The sequence below is a fragment of the Ovis aries genome, chromosome 3, assembly GCF_016772045.2.
Source record: "Ovis aries strain OAR_USU_Benz2616 breed Rambouillet chromosome 3, ARS-UI_Ramb_v3.0, whole genome shotgun sequence".
Lineage (NCBI taxonomy): Eukaryota > Metazoa > Chordata > Mammalia > Artiodactyla > Bovidae > Ovis > Ovis aries.
In genome coordinates this window covers 121,491,059-121,517,531 of record NC_056056.1, presented here as the reverse complement: position 1 = coordinate 121,517,531, position 26,473 = coordinate 121,491,059, and the positions used below count along the sequence as shown (strand labels likewise).

The 26,473-nt window shown below is 34.9% G+C and overlaps 1 protein-coding gene across 1 annotated transcript; it reads right to left on the bottom strand.

Annotated features, from left to right (window-relative positions):
- Window positions 1–1,988: 1,988 nt before the first annotated feature.
- ALX1 (ALX homeobox 1) lies at window positions 1,989–25,752 on the bottom strand. Its single transcript, XM_015094560.4, has 4 exons — window positions 25,473–25,752; window positions 22,091–22,395; window positions 18,948–19,076; window positions 1,989–4,626 (listed from the first exon to the last, which is right to left on the bottom strand). The coding sequence occupies exons 1-4, from the start codon at window positions 25,696–25,698 to the stop codon at window positions 4,306–4,308; spliced, it is 981 nt and encodes a 326-aa protein (XP_014950046.1). The 5' UTR covers window positions 25,699–25,752; the 3' UTR covers window positions 1,989–4,305.
- Between the last annotated feature and the right edge of the window lie 721 nt (window positions 25,753–26,473).

The window sequence follows — 26,473 nt, the reverse complement described above, 5'->3', positions numbered from 1 at the left end:
TCCCTTGAACTTGGAAAAATGCAAAGTGGTATACAACTCTAAGAAAAGAAAAACTTCTGTCAATTCTCTACTGTTTTATGCAGTAAAACTGAAGAAATCGTTAGACCTTGCTTTGGAGTCTTGCTTGCCATGTTTGCAATATATTTCCAAGATAAATGATGGCGGTATGTTTATTTAAAAAGTAGTTACTGAAATAGAACAAAATCTCATTCTAGCAATTACTATACACTGTAAAACCAGTATCACATTTATTTTTGAGATTCTGGGCCATAACTGCTGACTCTACTACCGTTAGGCATTTTACTTCTGATTTTGTTTTCATTTGCATCATTAGGGACATTACTGCCTGGCTTGTATAAAACACACGCAATATACGACAAAAACAAAAGTGTAACTTAATATATAACCTTTTATTAAATTCCCTCACAAAAGTCATACTTACCTTAATGCAGAATATGAATAGCTATAAGAAGATGTCTGTTGGATTTTTAGATGCCTAATTTCTGTAAGTAGAAATGGCTTGACGTTAACCAATTATCACTAGCGGGATAGAACCTCTGACTGCCAATGCAGGAAACACAAGATAAACTGGTTCAATCACTGGGTCACAAAGATCCCCTGGAGGAGGAAATGGTAACCCACTCCAGTATATTTGCCTGAAGAATCACATGCACAGAGGAGCCTGGGGGGCTACAGTCCCTAGGGTTGCAGAGAGTTAGACACGACTGAAGCGACTGAACACGCATGCACACACCCATGTATCTTTATAGTTTAATCAAGAAAAAGATAAGTCAGCCCAAGTTGGATCTTAATAATAAGCTGCTGCTGCTGCTAAGTCACTTCAGTCATGTCCAACTCTGTGTGACCCCACAGATGGCAACCCACCAGGCTCCCCTGCCCCTGGGATTCTCCAGGCAAGAACACTGGAGTGGGTTGCCGTTGCCTTCTCCGCTTAATAATAAGATGGTTTCCATGTTTTTCCTAACATACTTGGCAGTGAAAGTGGTCATTATTTTTAATACAAATATATCTTAACATAATCACTCATCATTTACAATACTATTTGACTTAAACGTTGAAAGACAAAAGTCAGGGTCATTGGTAAGTTTAGAAAATTCTTCAAGAATTTCAAAAGGCTTATACAAACACTGTGGTTGATCTTTTCACTTCTTATTTTTAGCCAAGGAATTGTTTAGTTACTGATAAACTAAAACTATAGCATCACATGTAAGACAGCGTTACATAAAACACAAGGAGGTGAGGAATGAACGGTACTATGGAAGTCAGATAAGGACCCAGTCCTTGAACTGAAAACACAGATACTAAAAGGAAACAGTAACATATTGTCTTTGTGAAAACTGCATTGGTCCGTCCCTTACCCCTTCCTTGGAGGTAAAACATCAACAGCCAACTGAAATGATGAAACTAATACACTCCAGTAACTTATACACATAATTTCATGAATTTCCTTAAGGTTATTCCAGGTAAGGAACCTGTTATCAAGATATGCTGTCAGGACTGAGGGCCAGGATTACAATGGCTTTCTTTCTCTGCTTTCAGAAAAAGTTACATAAGAAGAAAATAATCAGTAGTTACTATCGTTAAGAAATAAATATTTTCAAAATTCCACAAACCATTTTCTGAAATTCAATGTTTTTCAAAGAAACAGCAAACTTTAGCTAATATTCCATTAAATTTGCTTCTTAAGTTCAAACCTTAACCAACTCACTCAGGAAAAAAAAAGTATAGGAATCATCTACTAAACCATCCGTGTAAGAAAAGTGTGGAAGGGACAAATAGAGGATGAGATTGTTACAGGGACAAATGTCAAAGGGGATCAACTATATGATAAACAAAGACATTCAATTTCAATACTGTTGAGCCCACTTTTAAATATGTATATTCAACGTTTTTGTGAGTGTTATGAATTCTAGTATACATAAATTTTTTAACCTAAGTTCAGAAAGAGCAAGAGAAAATTCAGGAAGTGCCTCTATGCACTCTTTATTTTAGCTTTGTCTTAATACATCAGAAGTAATTATATGTTAATTTTTTATTATATTTTAGCAACTTGAATACATAATAAAATTTTCAGCCAATAAAAACAAAGGTTGGAATGTTAACTGAAAAAAATTCATGCAATTCTTACTGCCTTCATAAAATGTGAAGCATGATTGAGGGTACAAACTTTAGGCACATGTCTGTCCACAAAGATTACAAACTCATCAAGAACAAGAACTATGGATCCGTTACTTATTTTATTATCCCAGATAGTACTTCACACACTGTAGGCGTCAAAAAAACCCATGCTGATTGAATTAAATTTATACAAGAACCAATGCAGAACTTCAACTAAAAACATATTATTAAATTGAAGAGAATTGAGTTACAGAAGCTCCAACTAATTATTAGAATATAATGAGGGTGAAAACTTAGAGAAGGAAAAAATAAGATATGAAGTGAAATTCAAACCTGATTTAAAAGAGTTTTATCTCTCACTTTAATTAGGCAAGGGACCCTAATTTTCAATTATGAAAGAAAGCCGGAAAAAATGAACATGGACACCACTGAGTGGGGACATTTCTGAAAAGAAAATCTTACATTTTAGTTTAAGTTTTAGTTCCCAAATTTCTACTGACCACATACATGTGTGTATTAGAAGTCATTCTAAAACATGAAGGATATTTAACAGCTGCCTAAACAACCCTTGAACAAAAGCTCCTGCATGTAAGCATAATTCTCAGGGCCAAAGTTGCACAAGTTTGTCTTGGGAACAAAACTAAAAAGAGAGAACACAAAAGTCATAAAGAACAGAGTGATTATGAAGTCAAGGAATGTTTGTTTAGGACATCACTCATCTCTATCATCTGCCTAATTTAAAATTTTATTACAGAAATGTCTAACTGCTGTAAATATCTTCCCACTAGAGACACTTACCGAATTTAAGTACTTTTTCTGAAATTTAATTTTTAAAAATCAGTTAATCTTGTCCTTTAGCCTTTAGGACTTCCATTCAGATCTCTAAAGACTGTAGGAACCACAAGGAAGATTCTGAGTACAAAGAGCAGATGGTGCTCTGATCCAAGTCATGGAAGTCATCTTCATTTCAATTAATTTACTTTGCCTTTATGAACTTAAGAGTCTTTCAAGGAGGCTGACATTTCACTCATCTGAAAAAGCCTGGAATGTGACAGGGGAAAGGGAGGAGAAGTAAATCAAAGGGCTTAGCAGTTTTCCAGATGCAATGTATTTTTCTTTTCTTCTTTTCCACCAGAAATTTGAGAGGCTTCTGACATTTTAATTCCGTGCAAAACCACAGTAGCAAAAAATGTGTACAGCTTCTATGTCAAACAAACAAACACACACACGTGCACTTGGACATACTCATGATACAAATATACATTCCAATTTGCTGTTCCTTTAAGTGAATATTTCTTTGAGTGTATTTATTAGATGTTTGTGTGTAGTTTCACCGACCCCATTCCAGTTTAAAAGCAACAGCAGATTTTGCAACTTTCTTTTTCTCTTGTGTGTGATAACTAATCGCTGAGGCCATGCTGGCTTGTTCATTAGAAAAGATACTATTTATAGAAACTGTTCTCATAACTGTACTTTTAATCATATCAGGATATTTCAGTTATCACCTTTAGCCACATGGTTTCAGGAAACAATGCCCAAATAGTTCATGCAAATACTGGTCATTTCTGAAGAGCTCTTTTTTCATTGCATGGAAATTCACTAAAACATCTAGAGGTAAAAAATTTTCGAAGCCCATAGATAAATTCTCAGCAACAGAGGATATGCCCATTATGCCTTGGAGCCAGAGATGGAAAAATGGCAGTTAACTCCCCAAAATACCCTGCTTCAATATTTACCTGACAGCTTCAGTATCTTGACATTTTCCCCAGTGCATTTCCTCCTTTTTCAGATATTATTTTACAAGGGATTTCTTGTTATACAGAACTAACATAAATCAATCTATAACAGAGGAATTTGTTTAATACATTTATTCTTTTAAGAAGTTGCATGATCATATTTCATTGACTCGTACAATAGAAAGAAAAATCTTACTACTAAAACAGAGTTTGTGGAGATGGGTGCATGGTAAACCTATTTAGTCTTTTCAGAGGTTCATTCTTAGATTTTAATGTTAAATAATAACAACTATTCATTTAAGCTGGTCTCACTGTATATCTTGACCTTTAGCAATTCCACACACAGCAGCTTATTGTGGTATCCATTAAATAGGAGAAATAAGAATGTTTTATTTTGCCATTAAGAGAAAAAGAAAAAGAGTACTGTATGTTACATGGCCCATGAAATATTGGCAGCGTGCTCCTTGGCTTTCATTCGAAGAACAGCGATACTGGAAGACCTCCTTTCAAACTCTGGCTTTGTTTCAAATGCATGTCCATTGGTAGCCCCGGTAAGAAGAGAGTCAGTGAAAAAATTGTTGAGGGGCACGTGGCTGAACTGGTTCTGGTGGTTTGAAAACCCTGTGTAACTGGAATCTGTCCGAGGCGAGTGAGAATAAGGTGTCATACACGAGGAAGTGTCACGTGGTAACATGCATGAAGTAACCACAGAACCACCACTTGCATTTCCTGCCCACAAATTGTTCTGAATCTGGAATATATAAAACAACAAATATTACATTTATGCGTTCTCACTTTTGTTCCTTACTTTTGGGAAACTGAATTTACAAAGTTTTGCTAGCTGTTCTTTGTCTGCTCCTATTGGGTGGTCTATAATTTCATTCTGAGTACATCAAGCAATTACTGAAAAATAATTAGTTGAAAGATTCTTCTAGTTTGTTATACTGGAGTGGATCACCAAAACCCACATACCTGACCACATAAAATACTCTCAATACATGTCAATCTCTTGAGGATTCTTTTTACAGTCATGACTTTAAAAATGAAATCTGATTTAATCATTACTTTTAATCAATTCATGTGTTTAGAAAAGTGATTAAAATATGATTAAGTTTAAATATAGTTTTCATCTTTCCAAAGAATATTACACAACTGCATACTTTTTTAATTTCCATAGCTGACTCAGTGTGGTATTTTTCTCTGGAAACCAATGCTGATACCAGGCTGGTTGTTCTTTAGAGATATTTTAAAGCAAAATTCATTTTGGAAAATGTTTACTGTTTCATTGTTTTTCATTCCCTCTAGTCTTGAATATCTCTGTGAATAGGACAATTATATACATATTTTAAATACTTATTCTATGATTTATATATGATATAATGAGGTTGCAGCAGAATTATAACCTGTAAAGCAGACTTAGAATTCTAAAATTTGACCAATACCCAATAATGGAAGCACAACTGAGAAGAATACTCAAGTATTAGCAAAAATACTATCTGAATAAAAATTAAGTATGAGGTAACAACTTACATAAGATTGAAAACTGAGTTATCACTTGTGCCCAAGAAATTCACAATCATCACATTAAATCCCTATAGGAAACATTTCTATATTGTGCAGTATTATCAGCAAACACAAATTTCTTTAAAGTTACTAGGATACAAAAGAAACACGAAGTCAAATTTGTATAATACGAATTTTTAGGAGGCATCTTCATCTTAGACCAGCTATTTAAACAAGAGCAAGGAAAGTGATCACAGGTACTACTGAGAAGCAGAGAGAAAATTGTGACAAATGGCAGGAGGAGGGAAAAAGCAAGGAAAATGCTGCTTGGTATAGCACAGTGGAGAGACACAGCCTTGGAATACGAAATTTGAAAATTTATGCCTTTTACAATATTATTACACTAGATTTAGATTTATACTAAAACATAACAGCAGTATATATATTTATCCAATCTGGCTTTCTTTTCTTTTTTAAAATCATAATTAGAATACAATAAACAATTACTTAACACATATAGAAGAATAGTTTTCTTATATTTCTTTTTACATAGAAATTTCAGTCTACTACTGCAGCCTCTGGTATTCTGTTACAAAACTCAAGCTTAAGCCATACTTTTAAAGACAACTTATTTTCAATTAATATCCAAAATATGTTAATGAATATTCTAGATTACATTGTAGAGACGTTACTCTGTAACTCTGAAAGGGCCACTTTACCACTTTCAGGACTGAACAAATATCATCCTTCAGGTGGGGCTTCAATGATTGGCAAGATGCCCATGTCAGTGTTGTTTTTAAAACAGTTCTTTATGTAAGTATTTTCTAAGCTGCTTTAAATATGCCAAATCTGTGAGAGATATCTATAGACCTCTATCTAGCTATGTAACCAGCTGTCCATCATGATTTTCATACTTTATCAATCTTTAAATTGTCATGGGCTATGCTGTTTAAATTTTGGCTCATCCTACTATATGTACCCCACTTTACCCAAAATATGATGATTGGTGTCAGTGATTGCTGAGCTATGTATCTCAAACCAACAGGAGGGGATGTTAATGTCATTATTCTGTCAAACTAGTTCTTCTAACTTGATCTGGGTGATTTTCCTCTGACATTCAATCAAACATTGTGCTACACTGAAAAACCACAGTCACATGTCTGACAAAAGGGCTTTCAGGAAATGAAAGTGAACTTGCTTGCTTACTTTTGAAAAAAATAAATGCAAGGCAAGATAGTGGTGGAGAAAGATTATTTAGGCTTTATGTTTCTTAAAGGATTCCTCAACTTACAAAGCGTGTTGCTAGAAATTATTATTGAACTCACCTACTTGTATTCCAAATGCACAGAAACATATTTAACAACTAGGTAAAAAAAAAATAATAAGGAGAGTAAAAGCAAGGAAGGTGATCTATGAATTTAAATAAGTATTTTCACCCCAAATGAATTTAGGAAAATCTCTCCATTTTCTATGACATAAGCAAATATTGTTATTTTGATCAAAACGTCTTACCTCAACATGATCAAGCAAGTTAAATGCATTATTTTTCACAAAACAGAACCTACAGAAAGGTCTTCTGAACAGAACAGATTAATAAAGCAAGTTACTAACAGCAATACTTTAGTTTTCCTGACCAGTGAAGCTGTCACACACTTTGGCTGATATGCCCGGGTTCCATGATCTCTGTCTCTCATCTCTTTCCTGTCTTTCTTTGATTTTCAAACTTCTGGCAAGTTTTCATTTGACTTTGGGGATCTAGATGGTTTCTATATTACAGTTGGATGCAAATCATAAAAAAATAATATCCCCAGTGAACAGAGGTCTTGCTTCCTTGGAAGCATTTCCTCTGGAGGTGTCAAACATCTGATGAGGACAATCAAGCCCATGCTCATGATATCTAATAGTTATCAATTAATGGCCACGTGTCAAGCATTTTGATTAAAAGCATGATGACTTCTGAATTGTTCCAATAAACAAAAAGGTATATGCTTTTACTATCCCCATTTCGTAAAAGGTAAAACTATAAAACAGAGAGTTTAAGAATCTCACCAAAATTGGATAACTCTCAGGGAGGAGGTCAAATCTGAACCCCGGAAATCTTTTGAAATGCTACAATGACATAAAAACTAGTCTTATGAATTGAAATTATTTACTTATTCACAATCCCAAATTTGTGTGTATTTATAAATTCCACTTTCTGAAAGCAAAAGTCCCAATGATCACTCACAACTGTTTCTCATCCCCAGGCTTGACACAGTACATGATAAATCCTTAGTAGACATTTATTAAATACTGGAAAATCTCTAAGAATATGAAATTTGGACTGATTCTTGAAGATATAATCAAAATTTTGTGGACAATTTATGCTAACATATCTAAATTTTTTTCTCATGATTTGAATGCCAGAATCACCATACTACACAATCTTAACAGAAATCATGAAAATTACACAGCTAGAGACCCTGTTGACCCTGTATCTTTAGGAAGGTAATCTTTTTTCCTTTTTGTTAAACACGTATTATCTTATGTTCTGGAGATTCTGATTCATTAAGCAGGTAGTGCAGCTGAGGGGCTCTGTACTAAAATAATGGCAAAGATGATAATGGGGCTTTCCAGATGGCTCTAGTGGTAAAGAACCCACCTGCCCATACAGGAGACTCACGAGACGTGGATTTAATCCCTAAAGATGGTAAGACACAAAAGCAATTCAGAACATCAACTAGGATAAAGAAACACTACTGAAGTCCAATTTCCTTCCAAATGAAAAAAATTCTCATACATTTTCAGTTATGTTCAATTTCTGTGATAAGAAGCTCACCCTGTTTTTAAAAAAATATTCCATTCCCTCCTGGGGAGCTCTGCAAAAAGGTGTAATTTTCCTCTATTTCTTCTATTTCTGTTCCTTATACAGAATAAGCAACATCCTTCTTACATGAGAAAATCTTCAAATATCATCATGAGATTATTACGCAATCATAAGTCTCTCTTCCCTAAGGATTCTTCATATTGATTTCCAGACAGTATCATTCTAGCCGCATTCCTCTGGATGTGCTGGAGGTTGCCAATGCCCTTTCACTCTTAGAAACATCCAGCACTGACAACAGAAAAGAACATTCTGGATGTCGTCCGGCCCCTGTGGGGATAATCTAGCCGGTATCAGCTTTGTTCTACATCGTCTACTTCTATTAATGTCTGAAGAAGTCATGCGGTTAAACAGCCAAGCTGTTTGAGCTTGCAGTTTAATAAATCTACCACTGTTCAGGTGGGCTCCTTCTGTGTCTCCTTCATTCCACTCTTCTAAGTGGTCACTTTAAAATGATGTGCTAGAATCTGCAAGTCATACTGTCTAAAACTACATATTCAACAACCGAGAAGTCATACAAAAATCTTACTCTCTGACTTATTAAAAGAAATACTATATTTGCTGTTAAATTTTGAAATGAAGGAACATTATTTTTTCTAAGATCACTACTTATCTTTCTAGTATTTTTTAATACTGGTTCATAGACACTGCTACTGCTGCTGCTGCTAAGTCGCTTCAGTCGTGTCCGACTCTGTGTGACCCCATAGATGGCAGCCCACCAGGCTCCCCCGTCCCTGGGATTCTCCAGTTAAGAACTGGAGTGGGCCGCCATTTCCTTCTCCAATGCATGAAAGTGAAAAGTGAAAGTGAAGTTGCTCAGTCCTGTCAGGCTCTTAGCAACCCCATGGACTGCAGCCCACCAGGCTTCTCTGTCCATGGGATTTTCCAGGCAAGAGTACTAGAGTGGGGTGCCATTGCCTTCTCCATCATAGACCCTAGCACCAAATAAATTTTTGTAAGCTTTTAACTGTATAATATGCAAGAGATTTACAACCAGGAGCAATGTTATTAAATGCCCATATTCTTTTTATATGTGCTTTAAAAAAAGAAAAGAAAAATGGAAAAAGAAAGATTGTCTGTCTTTACATTTTTTCTTCTTTGTTGTGTTTAAAAGAAGTGGATAATCTAAAAATATTCCATGTTTTAATGTGGTTCACAGCATTTTTTAAAGTTCTGGGGGTACGTTCAAAGCATTGTCCACAGAATTTAGCCAACTGCCTCCCATTAGCATGAAAGAAAGTTTAGCTGACTTACTACTCTCCACTTTGAATGTTTGCCCCTTAATGTTTTTCTAATCAGTGAAAACCTTATATATTTAATTATTCTACAGCTTTGAATTTTGGAGGAAAAATTTTTTTTGTCTGATTCTTTCCAAACTGAAATCATTTAATGTTCACCTTCCTTCCAAGGAATTAAAAGCAATAATAGCTAAAAGGAGAGGGTTAATATGTAAGTATACATACATATATTAAGAGTTCTTCACTGGGCATCTCTATATGTCATGAATTGATGGAACAGAGTAAATCATGGATAGGAAATCATCAACCTCATTTACCTTCACCTTGGAAACTTGATATAGATATATTCTTTACATAACCAAAACTAGAAAGAAAATTTAGTATGCTAAATGTGGTATATATTTCTAACGTATTTTCTGATTTTACTGTAGTGGGGAGTTTACATACTTCTAAAAAACCTCTTAATCTCAGTTTGTTCTTTTTTCCCTTAGTTGCAAAGTAGCATGATGTGTAAAAAAAAATCAAATAGTTTCCTTATTTATATACTCTACATCTCAATGTTATGGTATTTATGGAGATATTAGCCTACGGAATTTAATTTGGATTTAATAGAAATACTGAAAAAATGTGAGAATATAGGAGTAATTTTAGAGCATTCTTAATTTTAAAGCATCTCTAAAGCCAACTAAATAACTTTTTTCCTACTAAAATAAGTTTACTTAATCTTACTCCTCCTATACATATAGACTGTTTCTTTCTGCCACCAACATTTATATGTACACGAGACACACACACACACCAGGATACACGTATTATTATACTCATACAACCTTCACATCACAGCCCCAACAGTTCCCTGTGGGAGTTAAAAGGCTGCTATGAAAAGACAGAGAGCAGGGATTCACAAAGAGGTATTTGTGAGGATGTTATAGCAATAGTTTCTTTCCATTAAAATAAAAAAGTTGATTTTGGCTTTTCCTGTTTGACAGAATGCTTACTTTTATTGACTACTCTGAGTATTATTCTATACTTACTATAAAGATTTATTACCACATTATCACTATAGAATTTAATTTACCAGATTTTTATATGGCCTCTTTTAAAAAGGCAAACATCACTTTTTACAAAAGTAGTTTGACTTTTTAAGAGACCATTATATTCTTTATTAGCATATCCCCCCTTTAAAATTCAGAGGGATAAAGTATTAATAAGAATCATATGCTTATTAACTTGCAGATATTTTTAGCTGTTGGGACCTTAGGGTCCCATTAACTTTTCTAGTAACTACCTCAGTAGGCTTCTGGCAAAGAGAAAGGGTATAGGTGTTTTTCTAAACAGTGAATTTGCTACCAGTGAATAAATAACACACACTGAGACTTTGTGTACCTGGGGAAAAAAAATCCCAAGTTGAATTAGTCACACAGTCAAAAGATAAATCTGAGCACATCTAGGTACTACTTGAGATAGAAATGAGGGTACGTTTTCATCAGAGCCCTCTTATTAGATGTAATTTTAACTAAATATATATATATATATATATACACACACACACTAAGATTTTGGAGGAATTAATTTCAAAAATTTTAAAAATGTGTTTTAAACGCATAGTATTACTAAGTTGAAGTGGTCAGAAAGTGTTTATTCATCAGAAAAGGACCACATGTTAATTGTTCATTGCTACTTTGAGTTGTTAAATGAAATTTCATCTTAGAAATGTATATATGGATTTCAAACAGGAGGAATGCCTTTTCTGTTAAAAAAAAAAAAACACTATTAGATGTAATAGTCATGTGAGACTAACAAACTGGAAAGAAATTTGCTATACAGAAAAATAAGTGTGTATCTCTTGTTAGTGTAAAACTTAAAGACTATCTCAATTAGTCTCATAAGCAATGTTAATGTCTGTAAATTTCCAGAATGATATCATATAAATGTTGTTTAAATTTTGCATTATTCAAATAATATTTGAAATATGCTCCAAATAAAATATATAGGAAACATTAAGAACATCTTTCTTTCCCTTTGCTGTCGAATGTGTTCTTAAATTTTAAATTGTGATCATTACAAAAAAAATTTTATAGGAAATCTCACCCTACATACCTTAAAATGAAATCATAGCACTTGGCATTTGCTATTTAAAAAAAATATTTATCCAGCAGCAATTATCAATTGAAGTATTTTCCAATTATTTGTCACTTTATTTTTCACCTATTTTAATGCATGCATGCTAACTACTATTGATTCATGAGTGCCTAATTAATTTTTAATGAGAATTCAACTATTTAAAAAGTTCAGAATTATAGGAAACAAAAATTATGTTTTTTTTTGTAAATTATAACCTAAAATGTAAATTAAGTATGGAAACACAAAGTATTTATACAGTATATTTTTAATCTTAGAGTGCTTCACAAGGTGTCATATACAAGCTTGCAATTTATTCTTAAAATCCTGAGTCAAGTTATCAATTATATTCATCTTATATTTGAGTTAACTCTAATTTGGAATTTTATTTTTGTTATTTTAAAATCAACTGTGCATTTGCACTAAAAAGTCTATTTAATGCTCCATAACTTAGAATAAAAATGAAAACTCACAGATGCATGTGGTTTAATAAATGTGGTGCACATACAATTCTGGATTAAAGTATATCCTGAGGTTCACACTAACAATAATGGTTTAAACTGCAGGTTTTAATCCAGAAGTTCTCGTAGACTTTTCAGACTTTGATGCTTAATTTCCCCCCTCCTTCTTCCATAAGGTAGTTTTAATATGTATGAACTATTTTAAATTTTTACTTTTTATTATTTTGATAATCTACTCAATTTATTGATTTACTCTTTCCTCTTAAAATACAAAATATGTACAACCAAATCAGTTAAATACAACACTTAACAGTGTTCACTTAACTAAAAGCAAAACAAATTTAAAAAAACAGCTAAGTTATTACTACTAAGTCAAGTCTTTAAATCACATTAAATTTGAGCATTACATTTCAAAAATAAGTCTATTTTCATAATCAATAATGTGAAAGCACTTTACTTCTAAAGGATATTCTTTACTTCTTTAAAGTATCTAGGATTACTTTCACCAAAGAGAAGAATTATTCACTGTCTGTGTCTAGCTGTTCTTTTACTTAATCAATACTAACAAAATCTACCTCCTGCTACACATAACTTAGTTTTAACATATACATATATGTGAAATACACTTTATATGTTTTTATATAAATATATATTTAATTAAATTAGGAATGGTATCCATTGTAAACACTATACTGATTTGAATAAATTATATCCTTCTGTAACTGTAAATATTTGTGCTTACTATCAGTGATAAATTGTATCACTTGTTGGCCTAGTGCGATAATACTTTGTCCTTCCATTCATAAAGGAAGTGTCACTGTACTACAATATATGACCATCTCATTGCTTGTTTGAAAGATATGGAATTACTCATTACACAATGCATCTTGTATAGCTACATTATTAATATTTTTAAAAGATCTTGGGATCTTTGTTTACTTCAAATACTTGGGAAAAAAAAAGAAATAACAGTGATAAAAACGGTATTTTTTCTAAAGGTAAAAACTGCTCCAGGTGCCTTTAAATCACTAAACCACAGTGGTTAAAGGAAACAAGCTTCATATTCTTTATTTAGCTTAAGTAAAGGCAAACTTCAAGATTAGGAGAGAAACTTGTTGATAGAAGAAGGTAGGGTAAACAATATCTTCATAATCACTATTTTACAGAAACCTTAAAATTTCCTTTTAAAAACCGTATAGCAATGTTTGAAAGAGTATATGTTAAGCTAAAAATACTTTACAGCTTTTCATCTGTTTTTTAAATTATTTTAGTGACTACAAATTATCTATAAAGTGAATCCAACATTTGCTAGGTTCAAACTCCAAGTGGCATATATTTCTAAAGGCATCAATTAAACAACAGAAAGCAAAAATACTACATGGGTCCTTTTTTACATTTGGGAAATAGATATAATTACAATTCCACTATTTACTAAGTAAAACCTTACTGAAAATTTTGGCAGGAAAACTTTCAACCTTTCTTTTGAAATTTTTTATGAAAAAATATTTTCCAAGTGAGAAAATAATTCTGGTGGATTAAGAATATATACAAATTTTCCTAAAACTACCATATTTATTTGGTCATTCTAATTTAAAGAAGAAAGTGTATTTAACTGAACTTGTTCTTTCCCTGGGATCCCCAAATAGTAAATTTACTCACAGAATGTATTGATTTAAATACTGCAACAAAAAGGGGCATTCAAACCACTTAGCTACTTCTGTACTGCAGAAAAAAAATTAATAATGACTAATAGCTATTAGAGAATCATGACTATTTATTGAGCCCTCATTATGTACTAGGAAATACTTTGCATAAATTATTTTAATTCTCAAAAATAACATATGAACTTCTATCACCATTTTATAAATGAAATGTTCCTAGCGGTTAATTTATTTGCCAAAGGTCTAAAAATCTATTAAGTGGCACAGCCAGGATTCGAACCCACAACTACCTGATTGTGATGATTGTGAAGCCCGGAGTCATACATTAATCCATGGCCCATCCCAAATCCCAGGATTTAGTTCCACAGACTATTTAGAAATCATTTTAATCCTCTCCATGACAGAAAAAGTATCATCAACATCTTCATCTACACTAAGACCACCAACTCTAGTACCAACTGTACCTCAACTTTACAAATAAAGAATCAAGATCAAGGAAGTCCAGAGACTTTTTCAAAGTCACCTAGCTAGTAAATGATCAAGTTAATGCAAGCTTAATCTGAACTAAACTAATGGCAAAAAATGAACACTTCTTCTAAGTGTGAAGGCTGGCTATAATCTTTCGATTGGTCATGTCCGACTCCTTGCAACCCCATGGACTATACAGTCCATGGAATTCTCCAGGCCAGAATACCGGAGTGGGTAGCCTTTCCCTTCTCAAGGGAATCTTCCCAACCCTGGGATCGAACCCAAGTCTCCAGCATTGAAGGAGGATTCTTTACCAGCTGAGCCACAGGAGAAGTCCATAATCTTTCTATAAAATATGTGTAACTTAACAAAAAATATTTTATTCACCAAAAATAATTATTTTAAAGATGCTTTGGTTTTAATAAATTAGAAACACATTAGAACCTAATGTTGATAGATACTTGCTTGGTTCTTAAACTCAAGGACAAAATTATGTGAGTCTCTTTTGCTGTGATAGATATAGTCTGCATCAAGAAAATGTTTGCAGAATTTGTAATATCTAACTTGCAATCTGTCTAGAAAGCAGGAGATTTTGTCTGGATCATTTGTATAAACTCTGTGCCTAGAACAAGACCGAGCATGTATCTGTTTGATAAAATGCAAAACTATAAAATGATAAAACTCTGGAAGAATATGAATTAAGCTGAAAGGGGTCTGCAAAATCTTTCTAGTCTATTTCTTTCAAAGAGGAAAAGTTAGCTGCTTAAGACCACAGAGCTGGTTGAGAGCAGAGATTCAGAAACCATCTGTTTTATTTAAAATAGACCAATTTTGTTTTATAATGTACTCCTGAAAACTGAAGTGAACCAAAACTTTTTTCACATCTATTTGGTGTATATATAATTTGCTTAATACTGTGATGATACAATGTGAGTAAGAACTGAATCATCTTTTAAATACTTTACATCCTAAATGGCGTGGCAGACATTTTTACACAATCCACCACAAGGTCGGTTAGAAAGTGACGCATTGACTGAGGGAAAATTGAGAGGAGGCTTCCAGGTTTAGGTGAGGGAAAGGGAATTCAAGATAGAGGGAAACAGATTTAGCACAAGCAATGAGACTCTCTTCTAAAGTATCAGGTAATGGAGAACATCGAATAATTTAATTTAGCTATACTGTATTGACAAATGGTAACTGATATTGTGACCCAAAGTAGAGCTTTAATAAAAAACACTACTATTTTCACTACATCAAAATATACTACCTTTCATCACTACTGACATCACAGTACTCACACTTTTATTTGCTTTCAAACATAAGCAGTTTTAAAAAAAGAGTATTTTAGTCTAAGAAGTATCTACATTTTTTAAATGTTTTATTATTTAGGCATTTTTCCTTTCCAAAGTAAGGTGATGTTTCAGGGTCAAAACTGAACTATTTCAAGACTCAGTGTTGGTTTAAGGAGAAAATGTTGCATAAGGAGCCCCGGACTCCTGAACTCAAAACACTTGGGCTCAAATTCAATGAGTTAATGGCTGTAAGGAGGAAGCCTGGCTTAAAACAAGCCCTCAACTGGTAGTTACTATTTTTACTGTTACAGCTGTTGTTACTACAGTGTAATGAAGACCAGTGAAAACAAAGTATTTATAACATTTTAGAAAGTATTAATTACTATTCATAAATAAACATTATATGTTATATATAGATACTTTATGCTAGGTAAGATTATGATACAAAGGCTTACTATTATGAGCGAGCTGAAGGAGATCATTTTCTAAACCATTTCTGGTTTTGATGTATTTCTGCGTATGCTTTTGCTTCCCTGCCAAATTGCTAATTCTTTATTTCTGTCCTGCCGCCAACTTTTTCTAGTTCCAACTTTTTTGTAATTAATAATTTTTTTCTGTAATTAGTAACAGTAACCACATTCAATGTCTTATTGCACTGAGTTGGTTAGACTCTTTCAATTCCTATTTTTCCCATTATAAACTATTTTCAAGCCACATGATTTTTTTTTTTTAAGCAGTTTCCTTAGGCTGAGTCTTGAGACATGACTTTGGCATAGTTATTTTTTCAAACAAACTAAAATAAAGTCAACCACATATTTTTAACTGAAACAGAATTTTCCCCTGACTTTCTTTAATACCTAGAGTGGGGAGTAGCAGACACTTGATTTCAGAATTTTTGGTAACCAAACATTAAATGACTTAGCAATACAGAAAAGTACTGTGGATTTGACAGTATTTTTATTATTGTTGATGAACGCACTGTCAAAATAACTTCAACATATGATGTCTGTGTTTCCACATTTAAATTTTGAGATGGTATAACCAAATATACATAAAAATTATGGAGAACCCACAAAGAGAAATTCGTGCAAAATTTTATTATCTCTGAGGGGAATTTTTTAAATTAATCCTTTGTTGGCGTGAAAAAGACCATCAAATGTACAATTTGACCATACCATTTCCTTTCCTGCTTGAGCTACTAGGTGACCTCATTCTGCTAACTGCTAATATCAAAAGCTATGAGGCACAATAACATAATGGCAAGATAATTTTAGGGGGTGACTAATATTAAGGGTGACTAGTTATAATGTACTGTTATATTAAGTTTTTACACAGAGCTTCATTGGTGCAAGGCCCTATTCTACACATTTCACGATATTCTAAAGAAGAAAGAGGGGTTAGCAACAAGGCAACTAAGAGCAAGGAGCAGAAAAGTGGAAAATAGAAATAGGAACAATGAAAGGAATGAAGACTGAAATAAGGTGAAAAAAAGGTACGCTGCAGTCAAGTGTTGTGAGAGACTTAGCAGTTAGACTGCTTAAAGTCTACATGAAAAGAATTCACAATTTGTGACTTTATTATTTCTAAAGTCATCACAAGTAGTTTCAAACTATGGAAAGTATATGCCATCTCTGTTATTTTTCTATCGTTATTTCACTGGTTGGCAGTGAATATTTTCTGCTCCCTCGAACTGAACAGCAGATCTGAATAATGCGACATAAGTCTTATGCTCTTTTGCTATTAATCATTTAATCATGTTACTTACCCTTAAGAGCCACATTGCCTCTGCTTCAATCTGAGCTTTACTACACTAATTAAAGTGAGTAAACATCTCACTTTTATTAGTGGCAATAAATACCTCGCCTCTCTGTGCCTCAGTTTCCACATATAAAAAATGGGAATTAATATCACCTACTGCATAAGGTTACTGGGAGGATTAAATGAGTTAATAAATGTACACTGCTTAGAACTGTGACTGACAGAGAGGGCTATCGTCTTGCTAACAACTAGGAAAACTACAGTGTCTGCTCCCTTGGAACTTACTGCCTAGAGGAAAAACATCCTTGCAGCATTTTGCTTAAAACTCAACTAGGACACTCAAAACATGTGCTGATGGTAAGTAACCAGGGGATACACATATTTTTAAAATAGGAGAAAATATAAAGGAACTACTTTAAGATAAACTTTCTGAAGGGAAATAAGATTCCTCTTAAGGTATGGGCCTTTATTCAAAAGGTACCCATATCACTGGTCTTTAAGGAAACTGCAGTGGCAAGGCTTAGCTGTAGCAGCCCTTTATAGACCGCCCTGTAAGGAACCACTCCTGTGATCATGGACCAATTCTCTTTCTTAACTCATCTGGGTCTGGTTTCCTGACTTTTAAAATGAAGGGACTAGGTGACCTCTAAGGCTCTTATTCACATATAATATTACATTAATAAATTTCATGAATTTTTATTCATGGACTGAAAGTCTCAAGATAGATTTTTTTTTAAATCATGAAAGGTACAAGAACACAAAGACAGCATGAAATTAAAAGACTGAATTCATGCTCACAAGGTATGAATTTACAGTTGAAGAAAATGAATATCCTTAAGTTTGGGCTATGATGATTTGTTTACTGGACTATCAAAATATTCCATCAGTATATGTGTTACATATTCATTTTCAAAGTAGTCTCTTACAACACACATCATTAAACAATAAGGAATTAAATAACAGATGGCTTGTTCCTTCTAATACACATATGCTTTATGTAGCAAATACAATTCTGAATATTACAATTCAGTAGCAGGAAAAATTAATATCCAGTTACAAAAACAAAATATATTTATGTGCATTACAAAGTACGAAAAAACAACCCTCTCTAAATTAAAAGAAAAAACTAGAGGAAAAAATTTTCTAAATACTCTTAATGAGATACAATTTAAAAATTAGGCCCAGAACTAATTCTATACATGTTTTAAGTCACAAAGGGATTAAATGTTTCCTTGAAACAGTAAGCAGTTTCAAAGCTGAAAAGACAACATGGGAGAAAAAATAGTTTTAAGTGGAACTGAAGGTTTCATCAGCCACATTTAACAGTAGGTTATGGTACAGTTCATAAAAAAAGAGCCACAGAGTCTAGCAATGTTTTATGTATTTTAAAAGTTAACAAAGGGAGTAAGTCCAAATTATCAAAATGCAGACTAATTAAGAGACATATTATTGAATGGTGCTACTTAAGTTGTTGCAATGTATACCAAAGAAGAAACCTTGAAATATTTCAAATGAATGGCTCTGGAAAAAATAAATAAAAATAAATATTTTAGCAAAATAAATATCTAACAAACATGGAAACAATTTTTGGAGATTAAAGTTTTCATTCTTAACTATTATATTAGATGTGATAAAGCTTACACTAGCCCTTTTAAGAATATACAAACCACACGTGTGTATCTCAGTGTTCTGTGCAATTTACCATACCTGTGGATAGCTGTCAGTTCTTGGCAAAACTGATATGTCATAGGTGGCAGCAAAATGGCTCTTAGCTTGTTGGATCTGGCCATAACGTTCTCTTTTTCTCCACTTGGCCCTTCGATTTTGAAACCAAACCTAATTTTTTAAAAAAGTAGAATTTCAGCTAAGGAATAGCTGGTAATGCAAATATGATGGTCAAAGACGTTAAATCAGAAAGGTAAACCAGGTCAAGAAAATTACAAAAGCAGAAATGTTTTTACATTAGAAAGGGATCCACAAGTTTTATTTTCTATTTTATTCTACCCCGATATGATAAGTGCCATGTCTACTAGGCAATACAGTTTAATAGAATCAGACTAGATGTTTTCAAAACTTTATTTAATATGTCTGAGCCTCTATTTTTTTTACTTATGGAAAATAAAAAAGAATTAGATCCTTGAAGATTCCTTATATCTCCAAATGATCATAGATAATAATCCTCTCAGAGAATGCAAGTCTGAAAGACACTCATAACTTTTTAATTTGGGGTTATGTATATAACATGAACTCAGCCAATCTATAACCAAATTAATATCTAAGTCTGTCAAAACAATTATCTTTAAAACATGTCACAAAGTGGAGGCTCTTCTGGGCTGTACCCAGACTTACAAAAACTTAGAAAAATGTAAACAAACACATTACATCTAAAACATATGGCACCAGCAGAAAGACAATGATTATTTAGAAGCAAACTAGTAGGAGTACATGTTATATTGAGTATGATAAAGATTATGGGTAAAATGGTATCATCTGAAGCTGAACTATGGTTTTAAAATATACAAATTGTTTATAACATAAATTGTGTCACTTATAAGATTTTCTCTTATAGAAATTGCTCACAAAATCTTAAAGATAATTTCTCCAATGTAAAATACTTATGGATAATATAAATTTTAAAACAAATAGGACAGATATAATCAAGTGTCAAGAAAGCCTGTGTATTAGTATGGCCTCCACACAGTTCCTAAACTATTTTCCAAATTTCTCTAACTAATTATATAGTAGAAACATCTATTCTGTCATCTGTCTTCCTCAGAGGGTTAAATATTAACCAGCTCACACATGTAAGATCTCCAGAATCTTCACTTTAATATTTTAGGTATTAAAAGGTTATACAGAAAATTAAATTCAACATGTATAATTTGATATATAATTTACATGAGCAGCTTTCTGAAAGCTGTTTAGTCTTCAGAGAACTATCTTCAGAATACAAAATATTTAGGAAAAAAAGCTGAAAATGAATTATAAAAATGCACAATGTAAAAGAGCATCTCACTAAAATTTATTTAAACTTTTTATGCTTTTTTGTATTCAATTCTACTCTTTCGTATCTTTTCCTTCACACTTATGGAGACATGTTAATATTCAGTCTGGAGTGTAAGCAAGTATTGCAAATTTAAGATGGCAGTTTGAACAGTTCTCAGAAGAAGGCAAAGAGAGCTACCTGTTCAGATGGTTTCTTAGAACACTGCTGGTAAGTGTGTATTACCCACTATATTCAGGGCTTAAGACAACATTAACAGCAAATCAAAGCAAAACACTTTTTTATTTTCTCCATAGACAGGCACCAAGAGCATACTAAGGGAATTTAGTAATGAGGGCTTTTTTCTTTAGAAGAAAACCTTGACAATCACTTTAAAATAGGTGCTGATTACCACTCTTATGCAAAAAGCAAGGAAACTACCTGAGTAAATTAGGTTCAGGCTGGCTCTCTGTGCCTGTTCTTACAGCAAAATTAACCAGCACTTGGTGAAATGTTAAGGGGAAAACACACTTTGTGCACAGCTGATCATCTAAGTGTAAACATATTTTTCTATGGTTATGAGTATAACTAATTTAAATACATGAACACTAGACCAAAAAACACACGGGTAGGGTTTGTGCTACCGCTTGACAATTCTCAAATTCTTTCTTAGGACTGACTTTCTGCATATTTACTTCCTGAACTAAGGTAAAATAATCATTTGTCTCTAAAAACTAAAGCAAAAATCCGCTGCTTGTTACTCCTGCGCCACCAGATGCTGTCTTTAACAATGTGTAAGAAACTTACAGTGGGTCAGTCTTCAGAAGGAATACTATTATTCCATTCAGAACAAAAATTTATTTCTTTATTCTAGTGGTTTATGGAAATTGCAAAATTCAGTATTACTTTTTTTTAGAGTCGTAAAAACACACAAAAAGAAAAAGGTCATTCTCCTGAATTAGTCTTACTTGAGAACTAAGAAAATTGTTTAAAACTATCAGGGCTAGGAAAAATAAAATACGTTTAAGAGGTAGAGTTTTACCCAGTATTTTTGTTTTTTCAAATTACTAAAAAATTTAGTATACTGAATCATCTAATTTGATAATTTGAACACATTTTATAGATATAACAATTGAATTTATACATTTAAAAGTTACTTTTAAGATTATTATTCCTACTGCTTTTGAAAAAAATCATGTAAGTTATCCAGATTTTAAAAATTACAATGGAAGGCATGTATTGACAATTGCTGGGACTAGAAAATTGTAGATGTGCTTATACAACTTTTCTTTAATTATGTATAGTGAAAATAGTTTACGGAATACCTTACAGCTGAGAGTTTGTGAGACTGTTGTTTTTTTGTTTTATTATAACTCCAACCTCGGTAAAATTATAGATGCTTATGGGCCATTATACAAATAACTTACAAATCTAAGGTATATAACCCAAAAAGAGCTTTATAGCTGATAGAAAAATAAAATATATGAATTACTAAATTGGAGAGCTATGGTTCTGGGTTCTTGTCCTTTAAAGATCACTTTTTGAAATCAGAGATTTGTTATCATATTCTGTTGTTTTAAAATAATCATTAGCTTTTATGCCTAAGTAATAAGTCAAGTTCTTTTCTCTTAGGCTTGTGTGTGAGTTGTTAAATCATTTGCAAGTAAACAGTAATTTTAGTAGACTTACATGCCTCTGCTACACTGTTCTCCATCTTCAGCAGGAGAATCAGTTTCTGCCTTTGTGGTAAAACTTTGGAATAAACTGTGGTAAAACTCTGTGGCAACTACGGAATCATTCTAACACTACCCCCCAACCACCTCCCCGCTCCGAACACACACAGCCGCCAGCCTTCATTGGCTCCTACCTGGACCCTGGCCTCAGTCAGCTCTGTCCTCAGAGCAAGCTGTTCTCTGACATACACATCCGGGTAATGGGTTTTTTGAAAGACCTTTTCCAGCTCCTCCAGCTGCAGGCTGGTAAAGGTGGTTCGGTGTCTCCGCTTCTTACTGCTGGATACGTTGCTGTCACATTTATCCCCAAGTTCGTCCAGTTCTCCCTTCTCTGGGATCCCTTTCACGGGAGACAGCCGGAGACTGTTACAGTTGTCCATGGCTCGATTTAGCTCTGTGTGAAGAGGCTGTCCTTCTACCTTAGTGATGCCATAGTTCACTGCGCCCAGAGAGGGGGAAAAACAGTTCTCAGCATTGCAGAACACCTTGATGAAAGAATTAAGTTGAAGTGATACAGAGCATCAGGCAGGTAGTCTGTTACGACTTATCGTGCCAGTGTGGATTTGATCATCATATTATCTACTATTGGGTTTCCCTGGTGGCTCAGCTAGTAAAGAATCCGCCTGCAATGTGGGAGACCTGGGTTCGATCCCTGGGTTGGGAAGATCCCCTGGAGAGGAGACCGGCTACCCACTCCTGTATTATTGCCTGGAGAATTCCACAGACTGCATAGTCCATGAGGGTGAAAAGAGTCAGGCACGACTGAGTGACTTTCACTTTATCCATTATTATTAATTCACTTTGGGCAAGTTTAGAATCATGTAAAAATGTGTACATGGAACTTACATAATTTGCCAGCATCACATATAGTTCTGTTTTTCAGGTTTAATGTAATATTTATCCAGATAATTTATAATCAAAGTAGTCAAATTAAAAGATGCTCTGGTTAAAAAAACAAAACTAAATGACCATAATTTTTGAAAAGTGAGCCGAATTTCACATCTTATTTACTCACAGCAGACAAAAGTAAGCTACTAACAGGGCTCAAAAAGGACATTTCGATTTTAAATACTGCCTGTAAACCAAAAGCCATACTCTTCTCAAAGTTATATTTCTTCTCCACACAAAACCTATGGACTACAAATTTAAGAAATGGCATTGTTTCTAGTATATTTCCAATATTTCAACTGCTTATCATGTCCACATTTAACATTTTAATTTTAAAAAGTGACCTACTAAGTCGAAAAAAGAATTTTTCATCCGTTTCTAAAAGTGTTTTTACAGAAAAGGATAAGATTTAAGTAGACTTCTTTAGCTTAAAAACTCACTTGGAGTTATCTAAACATGTCAAATTTATGCTTAACTCTTTTAAAACATGAAATTGTCCTAAAACAGAAAGCTTTACTCTTCCTTTCAGTAAAGCACAGAAATTAAAACATCTATTAGAAGATTATAAAGGATATCATCTGGCATTCTGTTTAAGGGTGTTTTAATTTCAGTGATTTCCTCCAGATTCGATTGTGCCCCCCACACACAAATATAATGGATACAAATAACGAAATAGGAAACATTTTTTTTTAAGTCGGCTCAACCATAACAATCATTTCCAATGAACTGCTATACTTTTTTCGTTTTTGTCTATTTTTAAATTCTCTCTTACAATGTATTTTTAGCTTTTTTTTACAATGTATTTTAGCTTTACTTTAGTCATTATACGAATGTATTGCACTCTAGTACCTAGGTAAATCAAATACCCAATTGCCTTTACGCAAAAAAAATATATGATGTAAAACTAAATATAAAAGAGAGCCTTGACTGATTAACAAACAATACAGTTTTGTCTCTGTGGGCAGAGTTAATGGGGAACTGCGGTAATTAGCGTTGGGGGAGGGGAAACAGGCGTTTGAGGGTAAGGGCATCTCAGGAAAAAGGCAGGAACTTTCCTAAATTTAGCGGACTGCTTGTTACCTACATTCATTCTCCTTACTTAAAACTTTCCTATTAAAATCCATCCTAACAGTGTGATGTTCTTTTAAAACTTCATAAAGTATCAAAAATCACCTATTTCTCTTATTTTTGGAATCCCGACAATTTAAATAAAATATTATGATTCTTATCCAGCAGTCAACAGAGGACATTTCAGAACCATTTAAAAACAAATCCTGCCCATGGAAATAACTTTATGGATACACTTTAAAATTCCAAAATATAAATACTGCAATACAGACAGAAAGCCAAAACTTCAGTATATTAAAATAAAATTATTTTTTCCCGTCTGTCTAAATAAATGGGACTTAACGGATTTTTCTCTATTGTTTGTTCCTTTATTTTTTTATTTAACCTTGCAAGTCAAAAGTAACTTGCAACGCTGAACAAAATAAGTAAAATATACGAGGCCTTTTTTTTTTTAGCTTATTGCGTACTAAGTATTTAGAAGAGGAGCTACTATGAGCCAGTGGCTCGCCAGATTGTGAACCTCCACTAAAATAGGGGCGGGAGGCTTGTTGTAAATATTTCACACTTAATTCGTTTGTTATTTTAAAGCACCCCGCTCCTTACAGCTTAACTGTGGAATATATACAATGATAAGGAAAAGTCTTCTTGGAATTGTAAACTTGCTTTAGCTGTCGCGATCTGAAAAAAATAGGTTTGTATTGGGTTACAAGATAGAAAAGATAGATGGTTTGTTTTGATAACATTTTGACTTTGAGATACTTGGCCATTCAAAGTCGAAGATTTCACCCAGAAGCATTCCGAAAGGCTTCTTAGGCGACTTCTACCGTGGAGTCAGAAAAATCAGACAATGCGGAATTCGCGAGTGAGTGATTATATCGGGGATTCTTTGCCCAAAGCTATGTAAAGTGATTTGGCGTTTAAAAAACATTTATGTTGTTGCAGAGCAAACCCAAAGAAGCAGAAATCACAAATCCACAGAAACTCATCTAGTAAGCCTCTAACTTCACAAAGAAAGATATCGTTACGTCTTGAAATATTTAAAAAAAAAAAAAAAAAAGGTTTTTCACCTAAGTTTTCTTCTTCGTGACGGCAGTGACGTCCTCTAACGAGCTGTGATGGATTTCAGCTCCCCCGGCCCGGGGCAGCGCGGCGGGCTCGCAGAGGAAGCGCGCTGTCTCGACTCAATTACGCTCTATTTAGCGCCCTATCAGTTTACGCCCGGGTCCTGGGTAGCGGGACTCCAGGGCCCGCGAGGAACGCGACTCGGCAGCAAAATAGAACCGCGAGGATGCACCCCAGGGGCGCGGGCTCCTTCCTTGGCTTCTCCCCCCCTACCCCCGCTAAAGTCTGCAGCAGCCCAAACTCCGCTTCCTAAAACCAGCACTGTTCCACTGCCCTCCTCCGCCCTCCGCCTCTCCCGCTCCCCCTTCCTTTCCTTTCTTCTTTCCTGCCTGTTTTCCTTCCTTCCCTCCGTCCTTCCCTCCCTCCCGGTCCCGACCGGTCCCCGCCCTCGGATTTGCGGGTGGGCTTCCGCGACCCCCCTGGAGCAGGGGGACTCACCGCTGCTGTCCTGACAGGGCGAGGTCCTCTCCAGGCGCACGTGATGCTCGGCGCGGGGCAGGGGCCCGAAGGCCTGCACGCATTTGCCCGCCGACGCTTTGCTGTAAAAGGACTCATTGTCCAGCGTCTCCATAACGTGCTCCAACGCGCCTCCTGCGCCCATGTAAAAATCACTGTTTTTACTCGGTGGGCTCTTGAGGGCAAACTTCTCGCTCAGAAACTCCATAATCCTGGAAGGCTGTCGCAGAGCTCCCGGGAGCTCGGGGGGCTGGAGCGCGCTGGGGGAGGGAGCGAGTGGGCGGGAGGAGGGAGGGCCGGAGAGGAGGGAAGGGGAAGCGAGCGCTGCGGCGCCTGGAGCTGCCCGGCTCCGAGCCCTTTAAGACGTCCCGGCTGCAAAGGGGGCACCCGAAGTTGCTTTTATATCTTGAAACTCAGCTGGGCTCCTCGGGCAACCTCCCAGATCTAATGAATATGAAAATAGGCAGGCGACTAAACTCCACCCCGGGCCCCCCCTCCGCCCCCCACCCTACCCCCATCTTCCCCCTACTTACCAGGGCAGGGCGCGTCCAGGCCTAGGTTAGACAGACAGCTCCATTTCAGACAAATGCCAGCAGGGACGAGGCCACAACACTCAGAAACATTGTCGCCGCGACAGTGGACTGGCATTTCGGAAGAGCTTGGTGAGATCGCAAGGCAGTTAACCTTCCACTCCCCGCGCTTTGCGTCCTCCGGGGCCACCCGCCCAGCACCGGGTCCCCACCCCGCCCCCACGCCGGCCGCTCACTACCAGAAAGATTTAGAGGCGTCTTAAGAACTTGAAAGGAAGTAATGCTCTAAGGGGCTTTTATTTCATCCGTAAATCGTTTATGTGGAAGATCCACATTAATCCGAAGCCCAAGAAGCCGGATACGTGGGCAGCTATTAACTGGGCTGGCCGTGGTCGAGGGGCCGCTGCTTCTTCCAATCCCGAGGAGTGCGGCGTCCGGGCGCTCTCGGCGCTT

Excerpts from the sequence above, each read along its gene's own strand:
- ALX1 (XM_015094560.4), bottom strand. The coding sequence starts at position 25,698 with ATGGAGTTTCTGAGCGAGAAGTTTGCCCTCAAGAGCCCACCGAGTAAA. Across the intron at positions 22,396-25,472 it reads GCCCTGTCAGGACAGCAGCG|TGAACTATGGCATCACTAAG; the intron begins GTGAGTCCCCCT and ends CTCTGGGCGCAG. Across the intron at positions 4,627-18,947 it reads GAACTGACAGCTATCCACAG|ATTCAGAACAATTTGTGGGC; the intron begins GTATGGTAAATT and ends TATATATTCCAG.